A 23,242-nucleotide genomic window follows, 5' to 3' on the forward strand; every position below is an offset into this window, starting at 1 on the left:
TGACCATGTTTCAGACGTGATTAAAACAAGCTGACAATAATAAATAATAATAATAATAATAAATAATAAAATTGCACATAATGATATAATATAGAAGGCCTGGAAACATTTTGTCACAAGTGTAAAGTTCAACACAAACAACTTATTCAGTAGCGAGAGAGGCTTTACTAAGTACACATTAATATTGCATAGTTAAATTTTCCAATGGCTCTTGCAGCCTTGATGAAATATTGAACAGTCGGGGACTTTTGTGTTTGGTCATAATGCCGAGACAGGATAAACATGACATGACATTTTTTGACAGATATTGTTTTGTAGAAAAGCATACGCAGCATTCCTGCATCATTATGTAGTTTTGGTACAAGTGGCTTTATTTCAAGCTTCAATTGAATAGAAATAAATCTACTCAACTCTAAGTGTGACATTTTCCTGAAACTTACAGATTTAAAACATAATTCTCTATTTGCGAGGCATATAATTGATTGTCTACTGTTTATTGCATGGCTTAGTTTTCACCCTGGAATTCATTGCTCCATACGCAGTTTTACACCGTGCTCATGCATTGCTCTGCATACGGTGCTGCACAGCTACACTGTAAGCCCCAGATGACAAAGGGCTCTGGTACTTCTAAAGCAGCTCCATTAATCACGTATGAATGCTAAGTGCTTTTGCCAAAAAAAGAAAAGAAAACCTGCATTTAAAATGTGTCTGACCGTAATTAAGCAGAAACGACTTCAGAAAAATTGAATAAATAGTCGCTTTAATCAGAAGAAATGATTCAAACCAAGTACAGGAAAATAAACAATTGGGATGCGTCAATCTGAGTCTGAGTCACTCTGAGCTTTAATGATGCGTTTGGTCGGGCTTTCACTCAGTGTGCCAAAACTATGCAGCGGCCAGAGCTGTGAAAGAAAAAAAAAAAAACAAGCAGAATAACAAGGAGTTACAGGAGAAATAAGACTTTGTTAATACAAAAATAAAGCCATTATAGAGGGGGAAAAAAACACCTTATTTCACATTGTGGACACACTCCCTTATACAGCTTTTAATGATGCATTTGACCTCATTAAAAATCCTGTTATTTCATCAGATGTCGTAGCAGGGCCTCCAGTGGAGTGCTGTCGTCCAATCGGGTGGACAGAAGGTTGCCTGACCTATTTCCAGGGTCATGGTCGCGATGACATCCGGTGACATGACAACATAGCAGAATGGAAAGCTAGACAATATGCTGCCCAGGCTTTAGCCAATCAGACACACTTGTTTCAAACTTCCAACTGACTATAATCTCTGATTAGTACTTGGCCATAATGGGGGGATTTATTGGAGAACAATAAATGCAAAGTGGCTCAACTCTGAACAATTTACCAATTTTCAACCCTAGATAAGAACAAAAAAAAACAGATCTTGATGGTTTAATTTTTACGAAATAGAACACTTCTAAGTTGAGTTTGCATGTTACCTTTAAGCATACACGACCTCGGATGAGGCCATAGGGAATCGGGCCATAGTTCCTTGAGTCAGTGGAGTTCCTAAGGTTATCCCCTTCCAGCCAGACATGGCCCATTGGAACCTGAACACATTGGTACACACACAATATGGACAAAATGACTTGCTTATTCAGTTGTCCAAAGTACAACAAAGAAATCAAGTCCCGAGACTGCATGTAAGCATGACAAAGTGAGTTTTTTTTCCTGCAGTGTAACAAAACTCTACCTAAACCCCACCCCTTCCACCTCAAAGAGTGCCCTCAGCTAACGTCGACTTGCAGGTCCCTCTTTATCACCGCACTGTCGCGGGAGAGGGGTCATGGCAACGAGCGGGATTGGGGGATGGAGACTTAGGAGAACTTCAAACAGGGTCATTAGGCTGCTGGCTGGGTTCTGCGCCCCTCTTACCCAGGGAGGGCAAAGCCAGAAAGGGGCCTGAGATAGCTGGACAGAGGGAGAAAGAGGGAGAGAACTAAGCTGCGGCTAGCAGCAGCGTCCAAGGGTCTCCACCGCGGTCCGACCTGCCAGTGGGGCGGTCAGCCAAGCAGGCTCTAATTCACAGTGACACCAATTATGATTAATCTCATCACTTTAGGAGAGTAGGCTTGTCAAGGCCCTAATTAAGTGTGCTGTCCCCCCTATATGTGCAGACAGGATCAACAACACATTATATTGTCATAATGGGCATCACAATCCACGGGTCTATTTTTGTGTCGCCTAACTTTTTTAACGGCAAAAGTCCTCTGGAAGAAAGGGAATAACGTGAATAAGGAAGCAGGAAACTAGCCGTGGGATGATGTCATGGCTTTTTCCTGTGGCCGAGCTCCTTCCTCCCATCGCTCTGGCCACTGATTACTCCCCAGTCTTAATGCGGGACGCTACATTTCATTTCATATTTGATAATTGAGACAGATGATGTGACATAATCACAAGCCAGTGACACGTTGACCTAACATGAGGTAAACAACTCGCTGACTAACAACGACACAAATGAATATCATTAAAGTAGTCATCTGAGAACCATATGTCAACATGCTGGATTCTCACTATTACACCTCATTAACATGGTAACATATGCTGGCTCCCAAGCACAGGAAAAAGAAACGCCACCGTCATCTGCCAGATCATCATCTGCCAAATCATAATCTGGCTTTTTTTAAACATCAAAACCCTCATCCAAATTCTGTTGATCCAAAAAGACATAACTGGTTGATTAGAAATGGTCAAGCGCCTCTCCAACATTTCTTCTGTTAATTATTCAACGCGTTTAAACAAAATATAAAGGTTTGATTGGATCACTAAAGCTGATACATACAGTGTCCAATAAAGTAACACTAATAAAAAGTCCCTCAGCGACGAGCCTGGTGGGTTCATTAGTTCACCAGGGTCATTTCCAAAACTGCTGATGAATATTTAAATGATCAGCAAAATTTAAAGTCTGCAAAAACATCGTGCACAGGTGTCCAAAGTGTAGATTTGTTGTGCAAGCACTGGCAGTTGATGCAGACAAACATTTTTTTTAATATTTTATAGTATCACCACATTTTCACTTTTCTTTTCGTTGCACAGTAAATAGATCCACAAAACATCCTGTGGCTTTTAGCCTGGTGCGCACACCATTCATCATACAGAGCATCGCGGGAACCAGGGTGCAGTTTTGGACTCGGATCGAAGTTTTGACAACTACATAAAGTCTGTAACCAAATCAACTTACTTTCAATTTGAAAATATCATCAGAATAAAGGACTTCTCGATACAAAGTTAGGTTACTTGCATAGTGTTTTTACCTGTCTTTCTAAAAAGGAAAAAAAAAGAACTCAATCAGGCTATGGCAACTCAACCAAATGCTGCTGCCAGGGTCCTAACCAACACCAACAACGTTTTAAATAGCAGCACTGGCTTCCTGGTTGGCAGAGGATAGATTTAAACTGCTGCTCTGGGCCGACATACATTTCAGGATTGCTTGTCAAATATGAACCGTGTAGAACCCTCGGATCATCAGAGACTTGCTGACTCAGTGTTCGTAGGACCAGAACTGAACAAGGCAACATTTGGTTCATTCAAATCAGAACTGAAAACAGTTTTGTTTACAGCAGCCTTTGATCAAAGACTAATGATCAGTTTGAACCACTTGTTTAATGCTTTTAAGTTAAAGCTTTGTTTTGTTTCTGTCCCTTCTTTGGTGTCCTAAAATATACGTTGGACTGCCTTGTGTATGAATAGTGGCATATCAATGAACTCCTTAGTTAAATACAGCAAGCGTTTTAAAAAAATCAGTGACTCGTACTACGTTCTTGTTGCTGACAATAGAGCTAGATTTATTCTGTATCAGTTATAGGCACTATTTTGTTATTTCATTATTTGGTTTTCATCATGATGATTTAAGCAGATACTTTGTCTACAGAAATTACAAATGGGGGCAAATGAGTGATCTGGATACTTTTTACAAACCTGTAATACGCTTAGAGCAAAAAAAACAACAACAGAAATCCACTGTTCCAGTATTTGGGTTTTTTTGGGGTTCAGATTAACACAAACATTTTTATTTTCTTTGTTTTTTTTAAATAAAAAGTCTAAGATAAAAAAAATGCTTAGATAAAATCTAAGTAAGTTCAGGTTTTTTGTTTAAAAACTTTCCCCTGTGTTACAATTTAATAAGCAAACAATGCAAATGAGAAAATAGCGATTATTAAACACAAACTTCATGCCGAGTAAAATTGAGAAGAACTGGTTTCAATCATATAAAATCTGGCTTTTAAAGCTGCGTACCCTTGGATTACAGTCACTACATGTTGCTCTAAGAATAAAGACACGTGCCAGGTTGCAGCATCCTCAACATTCAAGTAACATTTACAAACTTTACAAACAATGGAAACTACAGTACCTTGTAAAGGCATTAATACATAGTTTCACATTTTGCCATGTTACAATTTTGTCCGATAAACCACCAGAAAATGTTACATTAATGTGAACTGGAAGGAAAAATCCATTTAATATAAACAATTTATTTTACAAATCAAAACCTGAAACTGTGTCGCGCATGCGTATACAGTTCCCTATCCATCCAGTGCAACCAAATGCATCCAAAAGTCACCTTATAGGTAAACTGTGTGTAGTAAAATCTCAGTGTAAATCCAGTTGTTCTCTGGAGGCCTCAGAGGTCTGTTAGAGGACACAAGCGAGCAAACAGCATCATGATGACAAAGGAACACAGCAGAAGGTCAGGCGTAATGGGGAGAATTTTAAAACAGGGTTTGTTACTAAAATATGCAAAGATTGAAACATTTTGCTGTTTAACACCATATTAATTCATGGTCCACAAATGGTAAGTATGTCGCAAATGGGTAAAGAAAGTATTAAGCAGAGAAGAAGCCAAGAAAAACTCGAGAGGAGCTGCATATATAAAAATCGTAGTACACCAACCCCAATTACACAGCTGAAACCATAGCAGGAGTTTAGGTCCAAAGAACATCCATGTCTTTGGATCCATGGACCTGACCTATGTATGGCCTAGTCAAAGTCTAGACCTGGAATGCAAATAACAATATTTGGCAAAACTTAAAAAAGGCTATTCACATATGCTCGCCACCCTTTTTTTTGCTGAGGTTGAGCTATTTAGCAAAAGGTAAATGGTAAAAATGTCCATGTCTAGTGGCGAACAGCTGATAGAGACATACCCCAAAAGACCTGCAGCTGTGACTGAAGGATAAGATGGTGTTGACTCAAGGGCTAAACAAAAAAAGCACACAACTCTAAACATTGTACAACCATGTATTTTTTTTATCCACTTATCAATTATGCACTACTTTGTGTTGATCCATCATAATGTAAAAATTCTAACTGGGCTTTGCATTACTTTTGCTAGATGGACATATGGAAAAAAAATATACAGATTCAATGGATTCTCTTCAGTACATTGGGGAAAAAAACAAGAATATACCATAACTTCTTATGTATTCCAGGTATTCTTCTCTTTTTTCCAGAAAATTAAGGAAATTCATGAAAGTTCTTTTAATTGATCCTTAATCAGACAATTCAAAATATTCAAACAAAGATTTTCATCTGTCACACTCAACAGAAATTATTAGGTAAAATCCACTTATATTCCAGAAGAAAATGCACCGTGCTGCAGAAAAGATTAGTCACTACTGTTCAGTCATCAAAATTTTACACGACTTTCTTTGCACAACGAGCGAAGCGATGCTACCGGAAGGTCTCAAGGCATACAACAGTGGTCTCAAACTCAAACCCTCGACAGCTGGTGTCCTGCAACTCTTAGATATGTCCCTTACCCTACACACCTGAATGAAACCTTTGAGCAACATCCTTACCATGCAGTCAGTCTCTGCAGAACTCTACTAATGAGTTCATATTGGAGTCGGGGGATTTGAAGCAGACGCATCCAACAGTTGCAGGACACCGAGCCTCGAGGACCAGAGTTCGAGACCGCTGGCAAACACTGTTTTAGTTCATGTTGGGAAAAAAAACGTCCTTACAGGAGAAACTCAGCCCTCAGTCAAGACAAACATATGTGGAAGATGGACCATTAAAAAAAATGATTATCTGGCCTCCTGTGTTCTTCTCGCAACAACAAACCAGCAAACCAGAAAACCAGAGATACAAAGCACCACCAGACGCAAGCAATTCATCGCTTTTGTATTTTCCGCCAGAAAATTACGCAAAAGGTGCACACACACCCAGATATGTACACAGAGCCATTAATTAGGCAGTTTGCCTGCAGACAGATGAGAAGAGTAAGTAGTCTGTCATCTTTTTCCTATCAGTGTCAATGTCTGTTTTTTGACTTGGAACAGATTTCTACAAACATTTCTAAACAGCAAGTTCAAACACAAGCTTAAAGTATTTATACACGGCGTCCCTTTAATAAGCCGCGGACTGTCGGCCGGGATGGATGGGAAAGACAGCGGCGGTCTTGTGGCTGCAGGTTGGTCCGACGCCAGGCATTGTGTACCTGTCAGAGACGTGTCGAGTGGAGCTGAAACCGGAGCTCTCTCCGCTGCGGAGGATTGCTGTTTAACAACCGTGCTGTTGCGGTGCTCATTATTTTTAACATGATTGGGGTGAGGAATTATAGTCCGTTAACATTGTGTGTGAATATTCAGCTCTCCTCCGTCGCTTCACCCATAACTTTGCGGCAGAGAATTGAAAGTATGGCGGGCACTTCATCTCGCATATCTGTTTCTCTCCCCCTGGTGTAACATTAGGGATCAACCGGTATTGTTGTGACACAATAGCGATGACTCGGAAAAGGTGAGAGAGCAATTAGTACATTGTTGGATCTCCGAGGCTGGAGGAGACAGGTCTGTCTATCTGCCTGAACAAGAAAAGAGGTGATGACAGAGCCTAACACTACCTTACAAAAATCATCTTTGCAGGTCCTACATACAATGTTTCACACCATCATAATAACCACACACAAGCGCATAGATTCTCTGCCTGGGGGGGGGGGCGGCTATGATAGGGGACATCTATCTGAACAGGTATTTCCTCAGTTACATTAGATGTTGTCAAATAATAATATATCCGTAGGAGCTAAATAAAAAAAATGCCTTTGATGTTTTTTAGATTTAGCATTTTAAGCAGAAACTTTTAGCCACTAGGAACGCTTGACCTGTAGCTCCCAGGTTTAGTGCCCCTGAGGGCCACTGGCAACACTGCACTGATACAAAAGTAATCTGATAGCAGACCGCTTTGGACCAGAAGATTGAGAAGTCATGGAGTTACTTGTAAAGACAAGGCCACATTCACCGCTCTAGATTAGAGATAGACAAATACAAGTTTTTTTTTAAGGCCGATGCCAATACCGATTATTTTGACATCAGTCTAGCCCAGGGGTCACCAACCTTTTTGAAACTGAGAGCTACTACATTGGGGTTTGTGTCATGCAATGGGCTACCATTACTGAACTAGAAGATTCAGAGGCCACCTTAATTTTATGTAAAATAAATAAATTTTTCATGCTTTGTTGTAGACATTGTCATTTTTAAATCTATATAAATGTAAGTGTGGTTAAGAGTAACAGAACAAAATACAGTTTTGGTTGTGGATTGTGATTCTTTTAGAACAGGCTCGTGGACACATGATGTGGTCCTCAGGGGCTATTTGGTGCCCGAGGGAACCATGTTGGTGACCCCTGACCTAGTCAATACCCGATATGTGTTGCCGATATTTTGGGACCCAATCTTGAGGCCGATTATTGTTTTTTTCTTCCTCCATTTACATGATAAAAATTACACCGTGATAACAAATTTTATAAAAGTCTCAACAGTTGTATTTAAACCAGCTAATATTAACAATCAGCTTCACACTGCAGTTTCAAAGGTACACAGAAAAAAACAAGCGTCACGACTCTTGCGGCAGAGCTTTGCTAGTACTTAATGAACGTGTCCCAGAGAGAAAAGAGCTTATTTAGTTCAATTCGGAGAAGGAGGATTGTATGGACATAATTTTATGTAACGTTAGATGATGTACGCATAGTGATTGGCAATTATTTTTATGTGGATACATGATTCTCCATGGGAACGAACGCACGCACAGCAGTGTCAGCTTGCCAGCTGGAGGTGAGGCGAGGGTTTTTAGTCACATAAATAGACACACACCACTGTTGTCTCCTGCCTACAGTGAGACAGAGACAGACTTTCAAAGGGCAGATACAGCTAAATTAGACAGTTAAACCTACATGGGTTTCTAAAAGTTGAAAACGTACCTTGGTCCTTGACACCGTCTTACAACATTACCAGCCTCTCTTTGTGGGAGTGACAATGTATGCGCGCCGCGTGATCTCAAAGCATGGCTGCTGAATGCGCTAATAGATCAGCGAATTCATACACGTATCGGCCAATATGGATACAAGAAAAATATATATATATATATATATCGACCAAAAATATCGGCCGGCCGATGTGTCGGTTGACCTCTTCTCTAGATTAAATCCTACATCAGAGAACCAAAAATAAGTCATATCAGGTGTCATATCTGTTTTATTGTTATGCCAATCGAATGTTTCATGTGACCTACAACCCTGCTCTTGGTCACATGACCCATTCGCCAATGGATCCAACCCTGTCAAGTTACATAGGCTGAGTTGTTGAGAAGGGCAGCCCACATGGCGCATTGATACGTGCCAAGTGTTGTGTATTGACTTGAAACATCCTTTACTATCTCTAAAACTAAGCTAATAATTGGGTAAAAATATATACCCAGTGCAGCTTTCATTATGTATCAGATATTTTAGGTCAAATTCAGAAATACACAACAATGAATGGTTTTGAATAATATTTGATTTTTAACTGTATTTAACTATTTACCATAACAACTGACAAAACATCATTGCAAAGAAGTGATTCTGTATTGTTTGCCACGGGATGTATTTTAATTATCTAGAAACAAACCAATGATTGAAAACAAATAATGTTAACACAATGAAAGCTTTTTATCCGACGATTTCTACTACTTAACAGACTGATCTTTACACCATTATAATATTAAAACGTGAAAGAGCTGAAAGTTGATGAGACAAAGCCACTTATATTGCAGACTCAGCAGATCACAGGCATGTTACTGCTGTGTGAACGGAGGCTTCTGGGTTTACCGAATGAAAGCAGCTTAACTCAACAATTCCCGTTTCACACAGGATTGTCGAGATGCTAAAATTTCAATCTTGATATTGATACTACGAAAAATACTAGATACAATTTTTGACACCATGGCAAATTTTTTTGAAGACTTAAAAGTTATTTCTGGATAGAACCCAAAAAATATTATTTACAATATGACAACCTTAACTTTAATTTAGGGCAAAACCGATAAACAGGAGACAATACAGCCCCTGTTTCCAAAAATATATAGTGTCACTTCCATGTTTGGCAAAAGAGTAGACCAGATAACACTTGGTAAAAGTATTAAAATATCTGCATTATATTTCTTTAAATATTTAACAGTATCTGAATTTATTAAACACATGCAGATTAATTTTATTGAGGCATCATTTGCCAACAGCCCACTAGAAAAGTCCCCTTGAACTGCACTTTACTACGAGTAACCTGCTGATGAATATGCCATAGAAGCCTGATTCTATGGCATATTCAAGTAGAAAAAATGAGATCAAGTAGAAAAAAATGCCACCGGCGGTAGATCTTGAAAAAGCCCAAACAAAAAGTTTACCTTAACCCAAACAAAGTAGTTTAAAGTGGTAGAATTACTTAAAGTGGAACATTTTGCACTGAAATATTGCACACTTTTTCAATCACTTGTATGTAGAGGTAAAGATAGTACAAGTAAGTATTTACTTTGTCATTTGATGAATGTCACTTGCGAGCTTGGCCTTGTGCTATATTTTTCTGAACTTATTCAAGCGTTTGCCCATAGTCTATAAAATACAAAGTAAATTCAAAGACATGCAACATAAACACAACCTTTGGTTTGTGGACTGTCATATACTCATTCACACACACACACACAAACACAGACTCAGACAACCCTCCTCCTCCCACCCATCAGTCTGTCCACTCGGCTGGCACTAACTCTAACAGGCTTCAGAGAGATTGCGGGCCTGAGCTGTGGGTGTTGGGGAGAGCAGTAATAGAAAAGCAATGACAGTGGTTTTCGGCAGCAGAAACCCTGTTCATTCTCTGGTTTTATCACCATTCTTAGGAAATATAGGTGTTGTCAAAAGCTGATATTTTGACCACTGACACAAAATGGGTGCGTATGGTCTAAAATGTAAACAACTCTGAAAGCCTATAGACTGTGATAGACACACAAAGAACAACTGAGACACAGTTTTGCATTATGCATAAGCATTCTGCTCATCATTTTAGGGTGAGAGAAACTATCAAGTGTTCTGTACTAAACACATTTTTCATTCGTTCTGTATTTAACTGTACTCTTTTCTCGTTTTGGGAAACACCCTGAGCTGTGGTTGTTTGTGGGAAAACTATTACTGAATCCTCATTTTTTAAAACAGAAAATAACTGAATGTATGTAAAAAAAAAAGGTAACAAGATTCTGACACCTTAACAAGTATACTGTAGGTGTGTATGATATAAATGTATATACTTACAAATGTGTGGGTCTTGAAAAGGTCTGACTGGGCACTAGTGCAGATCTTGTCGCCCTCCAGTCCAATAACCCTTTTGCAAATGTTCATGTTGGGGTCGAATGGACTTTTTGCAATGACTATGTCACCCCTGAAAACATACAAATGCAAATATTCATATAATGACATACAACATGTGATGTACTAACTCGGATTTGATGGATAATATTTGCAAAACGACCTGTAGAAAAAAAAAACAGCAACTTTCAAAGAGGTTTATATCCAGAAACCAACCAATCTCACAAACATCACAATCAAATCAGTTTAATTGCTTATCAATGGAGTTGAGTCATCTAAAAGTAAACTATGGCACAATCCACGGAGTTGAAAACTGTATATATAGAAGAATGATGATCGATTTGTTATTATTTTAATGATTAATGCAATAGAATAAATCCAACCATTTATGTAAGATATGGAAAGATAAAGGAAACACAAACACTTTCAAGGCATTTCATATATGAAACCATTTTACAGAATAGCTGCATCACATTCAGACATTTTGACACAGTGAAAACTGAGTATTAAACTATACGATGAACTATGAACTGTTTTAACAAAAATAAAAACGTTGGCTAACCTTCCTGATCCCTTCTTGTGTCTCATTTCAATGTAGCGGTAGACGGCTTTAAACAGAATGGTAGTATAACATTATAATGGTCATTAGAACACATTATTTTGTTAAGATACATTATTTTGGTAAAATCACAAAATTCTTCTGGTCAGGAGAACAAAGAGTCTTCAATCATGAGAGGTCAGAATCCAAACGTTGGGTTTAAGCTACACACCGGACACAGATCTCTCAGTGAAGCAAACAAAAATCTCTAATCCATCTAACTTACTTTTGTATTTTAAAAAGATGGCGACTCATCCGTTCAGAGAACACAACATCATGGTTTACGATCGTGGGCTCCATAGACGGACCGGAACACTAAATCAAGATGAAAAAACAAAAACAAATGCCTATTTTTGTGCACAAACATGCTTATATAACATATGAAAAAGACAAATCAGTTACATAATGTAATCCCAATAATACAAACCACCACAAACTCTCCAATGTATTCAAAGGCACAGTGTGCTATGCAGCCATACTGGATGGTGTAACCCACGAGGCCCAGGGCTTTCCCCAGCATAGAACGGAACATCTCCACCTATGGAAGAGAGCAGTCAGAAGTTACAGGAAGAAGAAAAAAAAAAAAAACCTGAAGCTGTGAGGAGTTTCATTTCTAAAGGTGTGGACAAGGTTGTCAAAGTTGGCCTACTGCTCAGATGGCACATTCTTTAGTGTTTCATTCTCAGGGGCTGAGTGGCCAGTTCACACCAGAAAACTGTCCCGCACTCTGACCCTGTGGACGATGGACCTATCAACACCTCGAGCTAAGGTGATGGACAAACACACGAAACTGTGACACGTCCAGCCAGGCAGTGCCTGCCCTGTCTTCACCTACTTCCCTGACTGTGCTGCCTCGGCTGCCACCGTGATCATTAGAGCTGTTATCAGCTCCTGCCGGCACCATAGAAACACAAAAACACTCCGGCAGACTCGCAAACAGCCCGGCAAACACCGTCATTTAGGCACACAAGGAATACGTCTTCTGAGCAAACACCGCGACCACTTTTGAGTTATTGACTTTTACTCAACCTGCAGGATCAACTGAAGACGGCAAGCTAGTATTTACACGCTGTCACGCGGGCTTTATATGCAGAGAAGCCCTCACACACCTGCACATCCACAAAACAGGAAGCGTATACGGTCGGGCTTAGATGTCAGTACGTGGTTCAATCCCTTTTCTTTTTTCTCAGGCTGCTGTCCTGCTAGCCCTCCACAGGGTAAAGAAATCTTTTTCTTCATCTCCTCTATTCCTTCTGTCTCTTTCCTTCTTTCTCTCGCCACGTTTCCCTCTCCCTCCCAGGGTATTATTAACCAAAGCAAGCAGAGCGGAAACCAAAGCCCCAAATCCTCAGAGCTCTGGGAATGACTTCCCAAAGATGGACAAGGATTAGGACCCCCGATTTCTCCCTTACCCCAGCCCCCCCACCCCCCCGTTTCTCCCCGGGTTCCCAACAGACCGGGTGTCAGGTGGCTCTGTGAGTCCTGCCAAAGGTGTTACCCCTAATCCCATTACCCCCCTCCACTCTTCTCTCTCTCTTGTTATACACACAGGTCCCTCTCATTCATCCCAACTACATTTCACCTATTAAACCCTCCGTCTTTTCTTTCGTGTGTCTCTTTGGCCTATTTGCCATCTTTTTTTTGATCCCAAAAAGATAGACTCCATCCTCTCACTTCCCCACCGCTTCTTCCCTCTGCTCCACGGTCACCCCTGGCAACCCTCGCCTTTCTCAGAAATACTGTGAATAGCAGGGCTCAAGCAGGTGAAGGGGCGGGGGGACATATAGATACCCTGCCTGGAGCCCAAATGAAATGCCCCCTTTTTCGGCTCCAGCATGCATCTTGTTTCTTGTTCTGGAAACTCAAGTCTTTCCCCCACCTGGTACAATAACACCTCTGGCCCTCTAATTCCTCTGTTGGCAAGAAAGTGGACTGAGGGTTAATGCGAATCTCTGTTCTGCGGCAAGGCAGCGTGTTCACGCCTCTCCCTCTTAGTCTCAGCTTGCTTCACCTGCGTTCCCATTTCCGAGGCACTGTAACGCACCCTCAGACGCGGTCTCCGGCGCGCACCTCCTTCTGCCGGACCAGGGATCAGGAATCTTTGTTAGCGCTCATTCACGGAGCGCAGTGGACAGCCTCCCATACAGCTGCCCTCATATCTCTATTTCATCACACTCCCTCCCCTCCGTGCATTCATCATAGGTAGGGATTAACAGACTTTGCATAACCAGATCACACGGCCAGTGACTGATATCAAGAGTCCATATGCAGCCGCCTGGTTCTCTGAGGCCCCCTCTGTCACTGATAGTGTGCCTGTCTGTGTGTGTGTGTGTGTGTGTGTGTGTTCGTACGCCTTGACAAAGGCTTCACCTGTATGCAACATGAAAACGGTAACATATGAGCTCAAGTGACTCCTGGGATTCAGAATGAGGTGGACATCCACAGAGGCTTCTGATTGAATATGTATTACATCTAATGTTCCCCAGGCCAAGCATCAGGCAACCCATACTATCTCTTATCTGAAATACCCCGTGCATGTGTGTGTGCGTGCGTGTGTGCGTGCGTGTGTGTGTGTGGTGGTCGGCCGAAGAGCATTAATTGAATGTTGTATTACAGCTGTAAACTAACACAAAGTCCTTCGGCTAATCCGGGATTAAACAGCAAACGTGTTTGTGAGAAAGCAAAAACATCAAAAAAAAAAAAAAAAAAAAGAGAAGTCAAAGGATCCTTCCCTGCAGAACCATCTGTGACCGGCGGCCTCCCGCTGTCACCTCGCAGCGCTACAGTGAGGATAAGAGGGGGATCTCTAATAAATAGCTGCAGATGGAATTAATTCATTGTGTGTTTAACTTTGTGATCCTCTTATCGAAAGGAACCATAATTCATTCCTTCGGAAAACGTATTTAATGCAAAAATGCCAGCAGAATTCCCTGCATAAAGGGACCTCCGCAGATGAGGAATACAGGCAGGGGAAATATCTCGCAGTGTGACTTAAAGATATTTATTTAGAAATGTTCCTAATGGACTGAAAACGTTGGATGAAATTATACGACACATGTCAAGTTTTATGACACTTATAAAGAGGTCCTCAAATTATGATTGGATTGTTGGATTTCAATTAGACTTTCACAGATCAGGGTTTCCATTCGCAATCATTTACCAACTGCTAACTCTAAAATGACCGTTGGCTACTATGTAACCAACATTGACCATAGAGCAAAAATAATGGGCTGCATTTTACTTAACAGAATTTATAGTTTTGAATTCAATTGATTATTATAGGGTGACAAATACAGCATGGGCAAAGGATTATTGCAATTTACATATGACATCTTGCAGTGGCTCTCAAATGAGTATAGAAGCCTGCAGAAATACTAACATTTTGCTATGTCAAAAAAAAGAAAAGATCATGATAAATAAGTTTGGACCTGTCCAGGGTGTACCCTGCCTCTTGCCCAACAACTGCTTGATAAAGGCACCACCAAACCTGACTCTATAAGGATAAGCGGGCATAGAAAATGGATAGAAAGACAAATCATTTCAATGTTTTTCATATTTTATGTGGCAAGTAACCACTGAAAACTGGCTACAAGAAAAAAGGGAAAAGAAAAAGGTTCAGTAGACGTTCCATGAGCGTGCCAAAACTACTTTTAAATGTTCTCCAAAACCATCAGATTGTGAGGAGATCTCTATTATGTTCAGCCCTCCCATTTTCTATCAGTCATAATTCTGGACTCTCTCACAGTCACTCTGGATTTTGAGGTATGCCTGGACTCACTGTGAGGCTAAAACCTAAAACACATCTTCATCATCAGCTTTCTAGGAAATTAGGCTATTGGGTCAAAACTGCTGGGATGAGCTATTGAAAAATTTTATCCACCTTGATAAAAAAAAAAAAAAAAAGTTTTATTTGATGAGAGGTATCCTCAGAACACAAGGTTGCCGCCGCCAGGTTTCATTGTGAGCATGATGTTCCTTTGATGACATACAGCGCCGCTTATGTGCTGAAAATACCTTTTAGATTTGGTATCATGGTATACATTGTTGTAGCCTTCTCTACTGACTGATACCTTTTGAACAAAAAGATTCTTGCCATCCTTTCTGACCTCTCTGAACACGGACTTTTTAAATGTCCAGGTAAGTCAACTTTATTCTTCGTTTTCTTTTCACACCACCAGCCCTCACACAGATTTGTTTTTTTTTTTTCTCTCTTGAATTGTAAAGGACTAAATGTCACAGCACATGTTGAACAAGATTTGATATCACTTATGTCGGCCTCCTTTACATCACAAAAGCCTGGCATTTGAACGGGGGTTTCCAGATTTGTATTAACCCCAAAACAAAGGGTATCAAAAAGAAGCTAAAAAGGAAACTATACTGCAGAAAGATAGCCAGTCCGAGCTAACCAAAAGTGATACCTAATTAAATGCACTTTATTGAAGCCATAAGGAAATAGTCAGAAAGGAATTGACTCCACTAGGTCTCAAGAGATTTGACCCTGCCACGAGTGAGTCGTGTTAATTGATATACATGGCCAGTCTATTAGGACCACAAAGCGAATTTCAATCCAAACAGCACACAAGGGCCTTGCAGCGGACTTCTTACACAACTAAATTAGGAAAACATGGGCTGAGAGAGAGCCGGGCAACAGGGGGGCTAAGAGGCTTATGAGCCCCTTGTCAGATATTCCTCTTCTCCCCGAGGATCACAGATGGAAGGGAGTCTGGAGGAGCAGCCAGACCGGAGCGGGGACGGATCCCACCTCTGATGTCTTTCTCTGGACAGCAGAAGGCAGGGGAGGGTGGGGAGAGAGCCCTGTTGCGCATGGCTTGATTTGATCTTAATGTGAGATATATAAAAAAAGGAGGAGCTTTGGCAACAAGGGGGGGTCCGTTTCAACTATCATTGCAATCGGAGTTAATCCTGAAGATTTAAACGCAGACACCTGGCTGGATAGCGAGTGACAGATGTAAAAGTCCCAGGACGGTGTCTGGACTAAAATCCCCGCGTCCCCCTGGATTCTGCCCCCTATATGAGGTTTAATTGAAAAAGACTGATCTCCATATTGCTCTTTTTTTTTTTACTGTTGCTAACAGCAACGCAGCCGTGAAACAGCTGAGCGAGGCTGCTATTTGAGGAGCACCGGGCTTTATACCTACAATCAAAGGGTCAGCCAGAGCAAATAATAGCCAAGTGATATGAATACAACTGCTGCGCAGTGAAAGGAAGTGCAGGCTGACACAGTCCCCAGGCAATTACATTCAATGGAAAGTCAGTCGCTAAGCCTTATTGTATTGACCGTCAAGAGATTGCGCGGTGCTGGCTCTGTGCTGAAAGAGCGGAGCGATCTTATCTGCGCTTGTATCAGATTTACAAAAGGGGTTTGGGTTATCCACCGGCCTGAGCTTGACACTAGCTGCCATATTTTTCATGCCCACTAGTGACAGACGTCTTACCTCACCTACAATTTTTAGACTGCAGTTTCCCCCAATTCGCCAAGAGGACCTGTTTTGTATTTTTTTTTATTGTTTCTGAATGCCTTGTTAAAGAACAAAAAACATAAATAAAAAAAAAAAACATCTGGGCAAACCAGAATGGAGGAATTCAAAATACAGGAGGCAGAATAAGTAGAAGGAGGAGGAGGGGGGGGGGGGGGATCCTCTGATAAAATTGCTGTTAAAAAAAAACCTACCCTGGCTTATTGTGCCTGCACTCCTAGATTATTGCTTTCCTTTCAGCGTTAACCAAATAAATTTTAGTGCATGTTGATGATAATCTGGCATCCTCTGGACACAAAAAGTTAGGACTCCTCAGAGCAGCCCCGCACCGACGGCTGAGCAAGGCCGAAGAAAGCCAAACATTCAGACCAGGAAAAGGGGCTGACATGTTATGACTGCTGCTATTATTTAGCTCAATCAGATACAGCAGCTGACATAATACAAGTAAGAAAAAAAATAAAACACCCTCCTCGCTAAATCCTGATTTGAAAAATGCCGTGTTATTTTCGTGCAATTACTCCGGCGTGCTCTGCGCATACTAAAATTTTGTTTTGGGAAGCAAAATTCCAAACGGAGATTTGTTTTTCACAGTCACGATGCGGCGCAGATGAGCAGAAATCCCTGCACTTGTTGTACTGTAGAAGCTGAATTCTCCTTTTCAAAATGGAGGTCAGTCAGAGCATCTTATTTGGCTCGTGTAGTCTCTCCACATACCCCGGCGTTGTCAGTCATGATCTATTCCCTTGGTGTCCTGTCACCGTGCATGAGTCTCAACAGGGCTGTCAAAACAGCAGGACTGTCTCTGCTGAGAGCGTTTGTAAAGTGAGCAGTTGGGCGATTGCTTCCTCGGGAGGATCACAGCATCCTGCGATCCTACACTGCCTCTGGCCTCTCTCTCCTGCACAAAGCTTCTTACAGCTGTCTTGAGGATGGCATCGATCAGCCTCGACTACAAAAGAAATCCTAGTGGACTATGGAGTGTTCAAATTAAACAGGGATCGCCCCAATTAGGATATTCTGATGGTCTCAAAACAAATAAAAGTAGTTGTATGCCCCAAAATCTTTTCTTTTCTGAAATAAATCAAAGATCAGTCTATTGTTTTAGGTTACATAGACTGAACATCCATCCATCGCCTTCAGCTTATCCATCATTGGGTCTGGATGGTAATAGCTCGAAGACATAACTCAGCTATTGCTCTCCAGGGGAACCCTCTGCATGTCAGCCTGCGGGATCCTGGAGCATGTTAAGGCCAGCAGAGATATATAGTCTCTCCAGTGAGTCCTGGATCTGGCCTTTTTTCAGCTCGAGCTGCTGGAGAAACCTTCAAAGTGAAGCACCCAAACGGCATCGCGACCGGATGCCTGAGGAACCTGTCCTGAGTCCTTCTGATTCGAAACGGCTCACCCCTTCTCCAAGTGTTAGCCCAGCCACCTGAGCTGGCTGTATCTGAGATGTTGTCCTTTCTCTCATGATCCGTATCACCACCTGTAAGGGTCAGGGCACAGATGAACCACTAAACCGAAAGCTTCGCTTTGTGGCTCAGCAATTTCTTCTCCACTACAGAATGGATCAGCATCGGCAGACATGGACCCGTTTTCTTCTCCTTACTACCGTCATTCATGAAGAAGACCCTAAGATGGTCTTACACTAACCTCTTTACACTCGTGAAGTAAAGATACCAACAGAGGCAGAAATCACAGACAAGACTGCAGTTCCCAGACTGGAGGCCCTCCTCTCCAAACCTATGCCTTCGTGATCTGTCCATGAAGGCCTAAAAACAAAGGAGGAATATTAGAAGTGCTCAAAAATGCTTCACCAAGGCGCTGATGCGGTAAAAAGAAGTTTGGATGTTTAACAGAACTTTAATGACGTATGCCTCGTCATTTAATTTTATGCTGCAAATACAGTTGCTCAGTGTTTGCTGCCTTGCGGATTTCTTCTTTGTCACGCTTAAACGTTTCCGATCATTCAACCATTTTACTGTCACAAAAAGATGATCTGAGCAAATATGAAAAGCGATTTTGTCCTTCGCGGTCAATCATGAATCATCTGTGATTAACTGTGTTTTAGGACATCTAAGTTCAACTTCACTTAGGCTTGTTGACTGCCAGGCCTGTGGAATTAGGAAATCCCTTTAAAAAAACTGTCTGACAACATGAAGTAGTAGGGCTGGATGATAATTCAATAATCATACATATCGATCGATAGACGTATATCGATGATAGAAAAAAAGGTCAATAAAAATTTCAATAGAATAACAGTTTTCCTTCTTTATGCATTCTAGCCATGTAGTTAATATTACAGTCATTACATCCTCCCAACCAATCACAAACGCAGACCCAGGAACGCTCTGCTACCAAGCTCCGCCCCCTTTAAACAGTTCAGAGAGCACGCATTATTTTTTCTTTTTTTAAAAACATGCAGTTTTGGTAAAAAGTTGGTTGAATCAAGGGTTGCGTTTTGAATTCAGCGGTTTGTCTGTTCTTTATTTTAAAATAGGTTGCTGAGCAACAGCATAAAATGGCCAGGTCTGCCCTTAAAATATATGTTTTGAATTTGTTGATAATTATCTTTATCGATCAATATGATTTCTATTTTAATGATATACTTTTTTTTAAATATTGTCCAGCCCTATGCGGTAGGCTGTGAGATTTTAAAAAATGAATCGATAATGTCCTGATCTAAATAAATTTAAGAACACATGATAAAGTTATTGACAGTCTTTCACGCTAGTCAACCCAAGTGGGAGCTGTAACCCACAGATGGAAGAAAACGTTGAACAGATGTGGACTATAGCACCAAAATTACTTCAGGGCCGCATCGGCAACTCAATTTTCTGTCAATCGACAAGAAAGGAGTGAAAGTTTTTGGAAAGCGTGTGTAAAACTAACACAGCATTTCAGAAAAATAAAATCATCCTAAAAGTAAAACTAGGAGGTGTTAGTTTGATGGTCTGGCGCTACTTCAATTCAAAAATACTTCATTAATCGGAAGGAGGAATTAAAAATGCTGGTGTAACTTATGTTATAGGGGTTATTGCAGATCCTGGTGGCTGGAGGGAGGAAGGATCTCCTGTAGCGGTCTGTCTTACAGTTGGAGAAACCTCTGACTGACGATATTCTGTTGTTGTAAGACAGTCTGATTAAGAGGATGCTCGGGGTTGTCCATAATGTTACTTATTTTATGAAGAATCTCCAGAGGTTGCAGAGGAGTCCCCAGAACAGTTGCTTAATAGCTTGTTGAGCTTCTTTAAGTCAGTTGCTCTGATGCTGCTATCCCAACAGATGATGGCAGAAGAGGTCAACAGACTTATAGAAGATATATTCCTCCACTTCTTCTCTGAGGATGATAACGGTGTTGAACCTATTCCTGTTTATCCTGAAATCTAAAGTCACCCCCTTGTTTTATTCACATTCAGGGTAAGATGATTGTTTTCACACTAGGCAACAAAGAGGTCCACCAGATCCCTGTACTCAGCTTCCTGTTTATCTCTGATGCATCCAACGACTGAGGACTCATCTTTTTGAGTATTTCTGTAAATGACAGGAGTCTGTCTTGTCCTAGATGTCGGAGGTATAAAATGACCGGAATATACTTTTTTTTCAGGACCTGAGCGACCTGCCTTAACAGACAGACTCATGCGTCCTGTTCTTTACAAGAACATCTTGAAGGACAATGTCTGGACATCAGCTAATGGCCTTAAGCGCAGGCACAGTTGGGCTATTCCTGGAGGACAATGATCCAAAGCACACCAGCATGTCCGACTGTGGACATCCCCAAAGATGTATTCATTTTGTTGAGCTTTTAAAATAACTGTTTCAAAATGTGCAGGTTTTACTACAGAAGTGATCTATCCAGAACTGACCATTTCATCTTATTTTTTAATGTCTTTACTCACTGCTTCATTAATAAAAACGTATTTACTACTACTACTACAATACTACACCTACTACTACTACTACTACTACTACACCTACTACTACTACTACTACTACTAATAATAATAATAATAATAATAATATTGATGATAATATTAACATACTTTTGTTCTTTGGCATTTACCACTAGCGAGACTTTGCTTTAAATTGGTTTATTGTTTCTTTTAAGTGTTTTTATGCATTATCTTTGTATTTTTGCTATTAATGGATGCTTATTAGTTTGTAGCTATGTACAACACTTATTTTCAGCCGTTGGCCGCTTTTAAGCACTTTATGTGTAAAGGTGGTATGGTATATTTAATAAATTAAATAATAATAATAATAATAATAATAATAATAATAATAATATAACGTACTATTGTTCTTTGGTGTTTACTACAAGCGAGACTTTGCTTTAAATAGGTTTATTGTTTCTTTTAAGTGGTTTTACCCATTATCTTTTTATTCTTGCTTTTTAATGGATGTTTACTAGTTTGTTGCTATGTACAACACTTTGTTTCATCCGTTGGCTGCTTTTAAGCACTTTATGAATAAAAGTTGTATGGTATATTTCATAAAATTATTATTAATAATAATAATAATAATATTAACAACAACAATAATAAAACTGAGAGCGAATATCACAAATCAAGACGTTTCCATCGTCATCACTAAAAAGCTCTTTCATCCAATGATCACAAACCTCAGAAATATAATTGTTTTAATACCCAATGATGAGCTTCGCTTCTATTATGTAGATACAACATGTTGGGGTGTTTTTAAGCACTGAACGAACAGTCTGTGTTCTGTTCAAAGCCAGCAGCGAGCAGCTATGGCTTGGCCCTGGTTAGATTCTAGGTGTTCCCACGAACACAAGAGCTCAAGGTTATTTGAAGCGACCTTAGATACACATTCATACGGCAGCTGTTAACTTACATGGACCCGCGGCACCTTTCTGGTTTCCAGTCCAACGCTGTGACCATGCACCGACAACAACTTCCCCTTGACAGCATCCGGAATACAGCGACGTAACAAACGGCATCGTCATTGGTCGAGCTGTGCCGAACGCTTCTTTTTGATTGGACAACATGCGCAACAACATCGACGTCATTATTAGCAATATGGCAGCTCCCGTGAGCGGTATGGGCGAAGCCCCAGCTGAACGTTTACCGGTTAATAGTACGAGTTTCCAGAAGAAAACGAGGAGTAAACTGGTCTCCATCCCCGGAACGAGACCTTCGGTCCAGAATGGACAGCTTTTGGTTTCCACCGGAGTCACTTCGTTGGACTATCTGCTCGGTCAGTGTCCCGCTGCTTCTCAGGCCAGCAGCGACTGTAACTTAGCTCTGAGCAGAGTGGCTTCGGTCAGCTGCATACAAGCTTACACTTCACACAGTCTCAACACATTGCGAGTTAAAAGGTCCCGCAGCAAAGAGGTGGATCTCTGTCGGAGCCAGAATTGCTCGCAGAACTTACCCCCCTTCCTCACCCGGAGCTTTGTTTTGTTTCTTCTCATTGAGAAGTTTCTATCGCCTGATTGTATTATTATAATTTTTTTTCTAATTTCGGTATTTAACTAACTCCAAAAAAAGGTCTGGATTCTGGATCCTTTTATCTCATTTATGCCATAGAAAATAGCTTCTTGTATTCCCAGGTATTAATCTGGTATTTTTTCCGGCATTGTTTTAGTTGCATCAGACGAAAAGCAACAAAACAAACAAAATAAATAGCTGTTTCAAGTTTATAAACCATAACTTGCTTGATTAAAGCTGCACAATATATTGAATCATCGTTGCAATATCAGTGTGTGCAATATAACAATCATAAAGGACTGCCTATATGCAATATTTGGTTGGATGCTATATTCCAAAGTGTCTTAACACGTTCTGCATATGGATAATTTAAATGCTAAGGCTCAAAGAGTGTGGTGTGGAAATAGTCAATTAGTAAAGAAAGGAAAGAGAAAAAAAAGTGTGCGTTGATTTTCATCAGTATCATCATCAGTATTATCATCAGTATATTGTTAGTGGCAATACACTGTAATTTTCAGAAATAGTATTACAATCATTTATAGTCCGGAAATCGTTTAGCCTTATGTGCTATAACGCTCGCTCTCTGATGTCCATTTGTAACATAATCACAAAAATCTGTGCTGCTGCACCTTTTCTTAAACATGGGACTCGGTTCTGTGGAGAGAAACAAGGAGATCATTAGAATCAGCAGCAGACTTACGTGATTATGCTTGTGGCTTTTCTGAAAATTAGTGATTGGTTAACATAATATTTTTCTCTTTCCCTAACAGGTGGTGGATTAGCAGTTGGCACAGTGCTTCTCATTGGTGAGCCTTTGTCCATACACTTTTAAAATAGGCAATTCATCTTCTACATTCTACACACTGAGTTTCTTGTTTTGCTAATCAGTCATGGAAGACGATATGTATGTTTTTCATCTTGCTGTAAATATTAAGAATCTTTATAGTCACTGTGTTGTATCATAGCGAAATTCTTTTTAGACAGGATGCAGACACTACAAGACGTATTTCCACACTTTTTTTCTTCTTTTTTTTAAAAAATAAATTAAATCAGTTGATTGCACTGACCAACAT

The 23,242-nt window shown here is 40.5% G+C and overlaps 2 protein-coding genes across 6 annotated transcripts in view; one reads left to right on the forward strand and one right to left on the reverse strand.

Annotated features, from left to right (window-relative positions):
• Positions 1–741: 741 nt before the first annotated feature.
• immp1l (inner mitochondrial membrane peptidase subunit 1) lies at positions 742–21,684 on the reverse strand. 5 transcript variants are annotated; one of them, XM_036136399.1, is made up of 9 exons: positions 21,574–21,658; positions 18,373–18,491; positions 18,125–18,205; positions 11,649–11,759; positions 11,448–11,536; positions 10,570–10,696; positions 1,460–1,570; positions 1,008–1,154; positions 744–902 (listed from the first exon to the last, which is right to left on the reverse strand). In XM_036136399.1, the coding sequence occupies exons 3-8, from the start codon at positions 18,188–18,190 to the stop codon at positions 1,035–1,037; spliced, it is 624 nt and encodes a 207-aa protein (XP_035992292.1). In that variant the 5' UTR covers positions 18,191–18,205; positions 18,373–18,491; positions 21,574–21,658; the 3' UTR covers positions 744–902; positions 1,008–1,034. The 5 variants fall into 5 exon arrangements, with proteins under 5 accessions (XP_035992293.1, XP_012710604.1, XP_035992292.1 ...); XM_036136400.1 differs by lacking the exon at positions 1,008–1,154 and having other exon boundaries at positions 742–902; positions 21,574–21,654; XM_036136402.1 differs by lacking the exon at positions 18,125–18,205.
• A 74-nt stretch (positions 21,685–21,758) lies between these two features.
• elp4 (elongator acetyltransferase complex subunit 4) overlaps positions 21,759–23,242 on the forward strand; it is a 73,360-nt gene continuing 71,876 nt past the window's right edge. The window contains exons 1-2 of the mRNA XM_012855147.3: positions 21,759–21,936; positions 22,940–22,975. Coding sequence (XP_012710601.3) covers positions 21,759–21,936; positions 22,940–22,975 — 214 coding nt within the window. The remainder of the gene's footprint in view (positions 21,937–22,939; positions 22,976–23,242) is intronic.

This window comes from Fundulus heteroclitus, chromosome 4, assembly GCF_011125445.2.
Source record: "Fundulus heteroclitus isolate FHET01 chromosome 4, MU-UCD_Fhet_4.1, whole genome shotgun sequence".
In the NCBI taxonomy this organism is placed as follows: Eukaryota; Metazoa; Chordata; class Actinopteri; order Cyprinodontiformes; family Fundulidae; genus Fundulus; species Fundulus heteroclitus.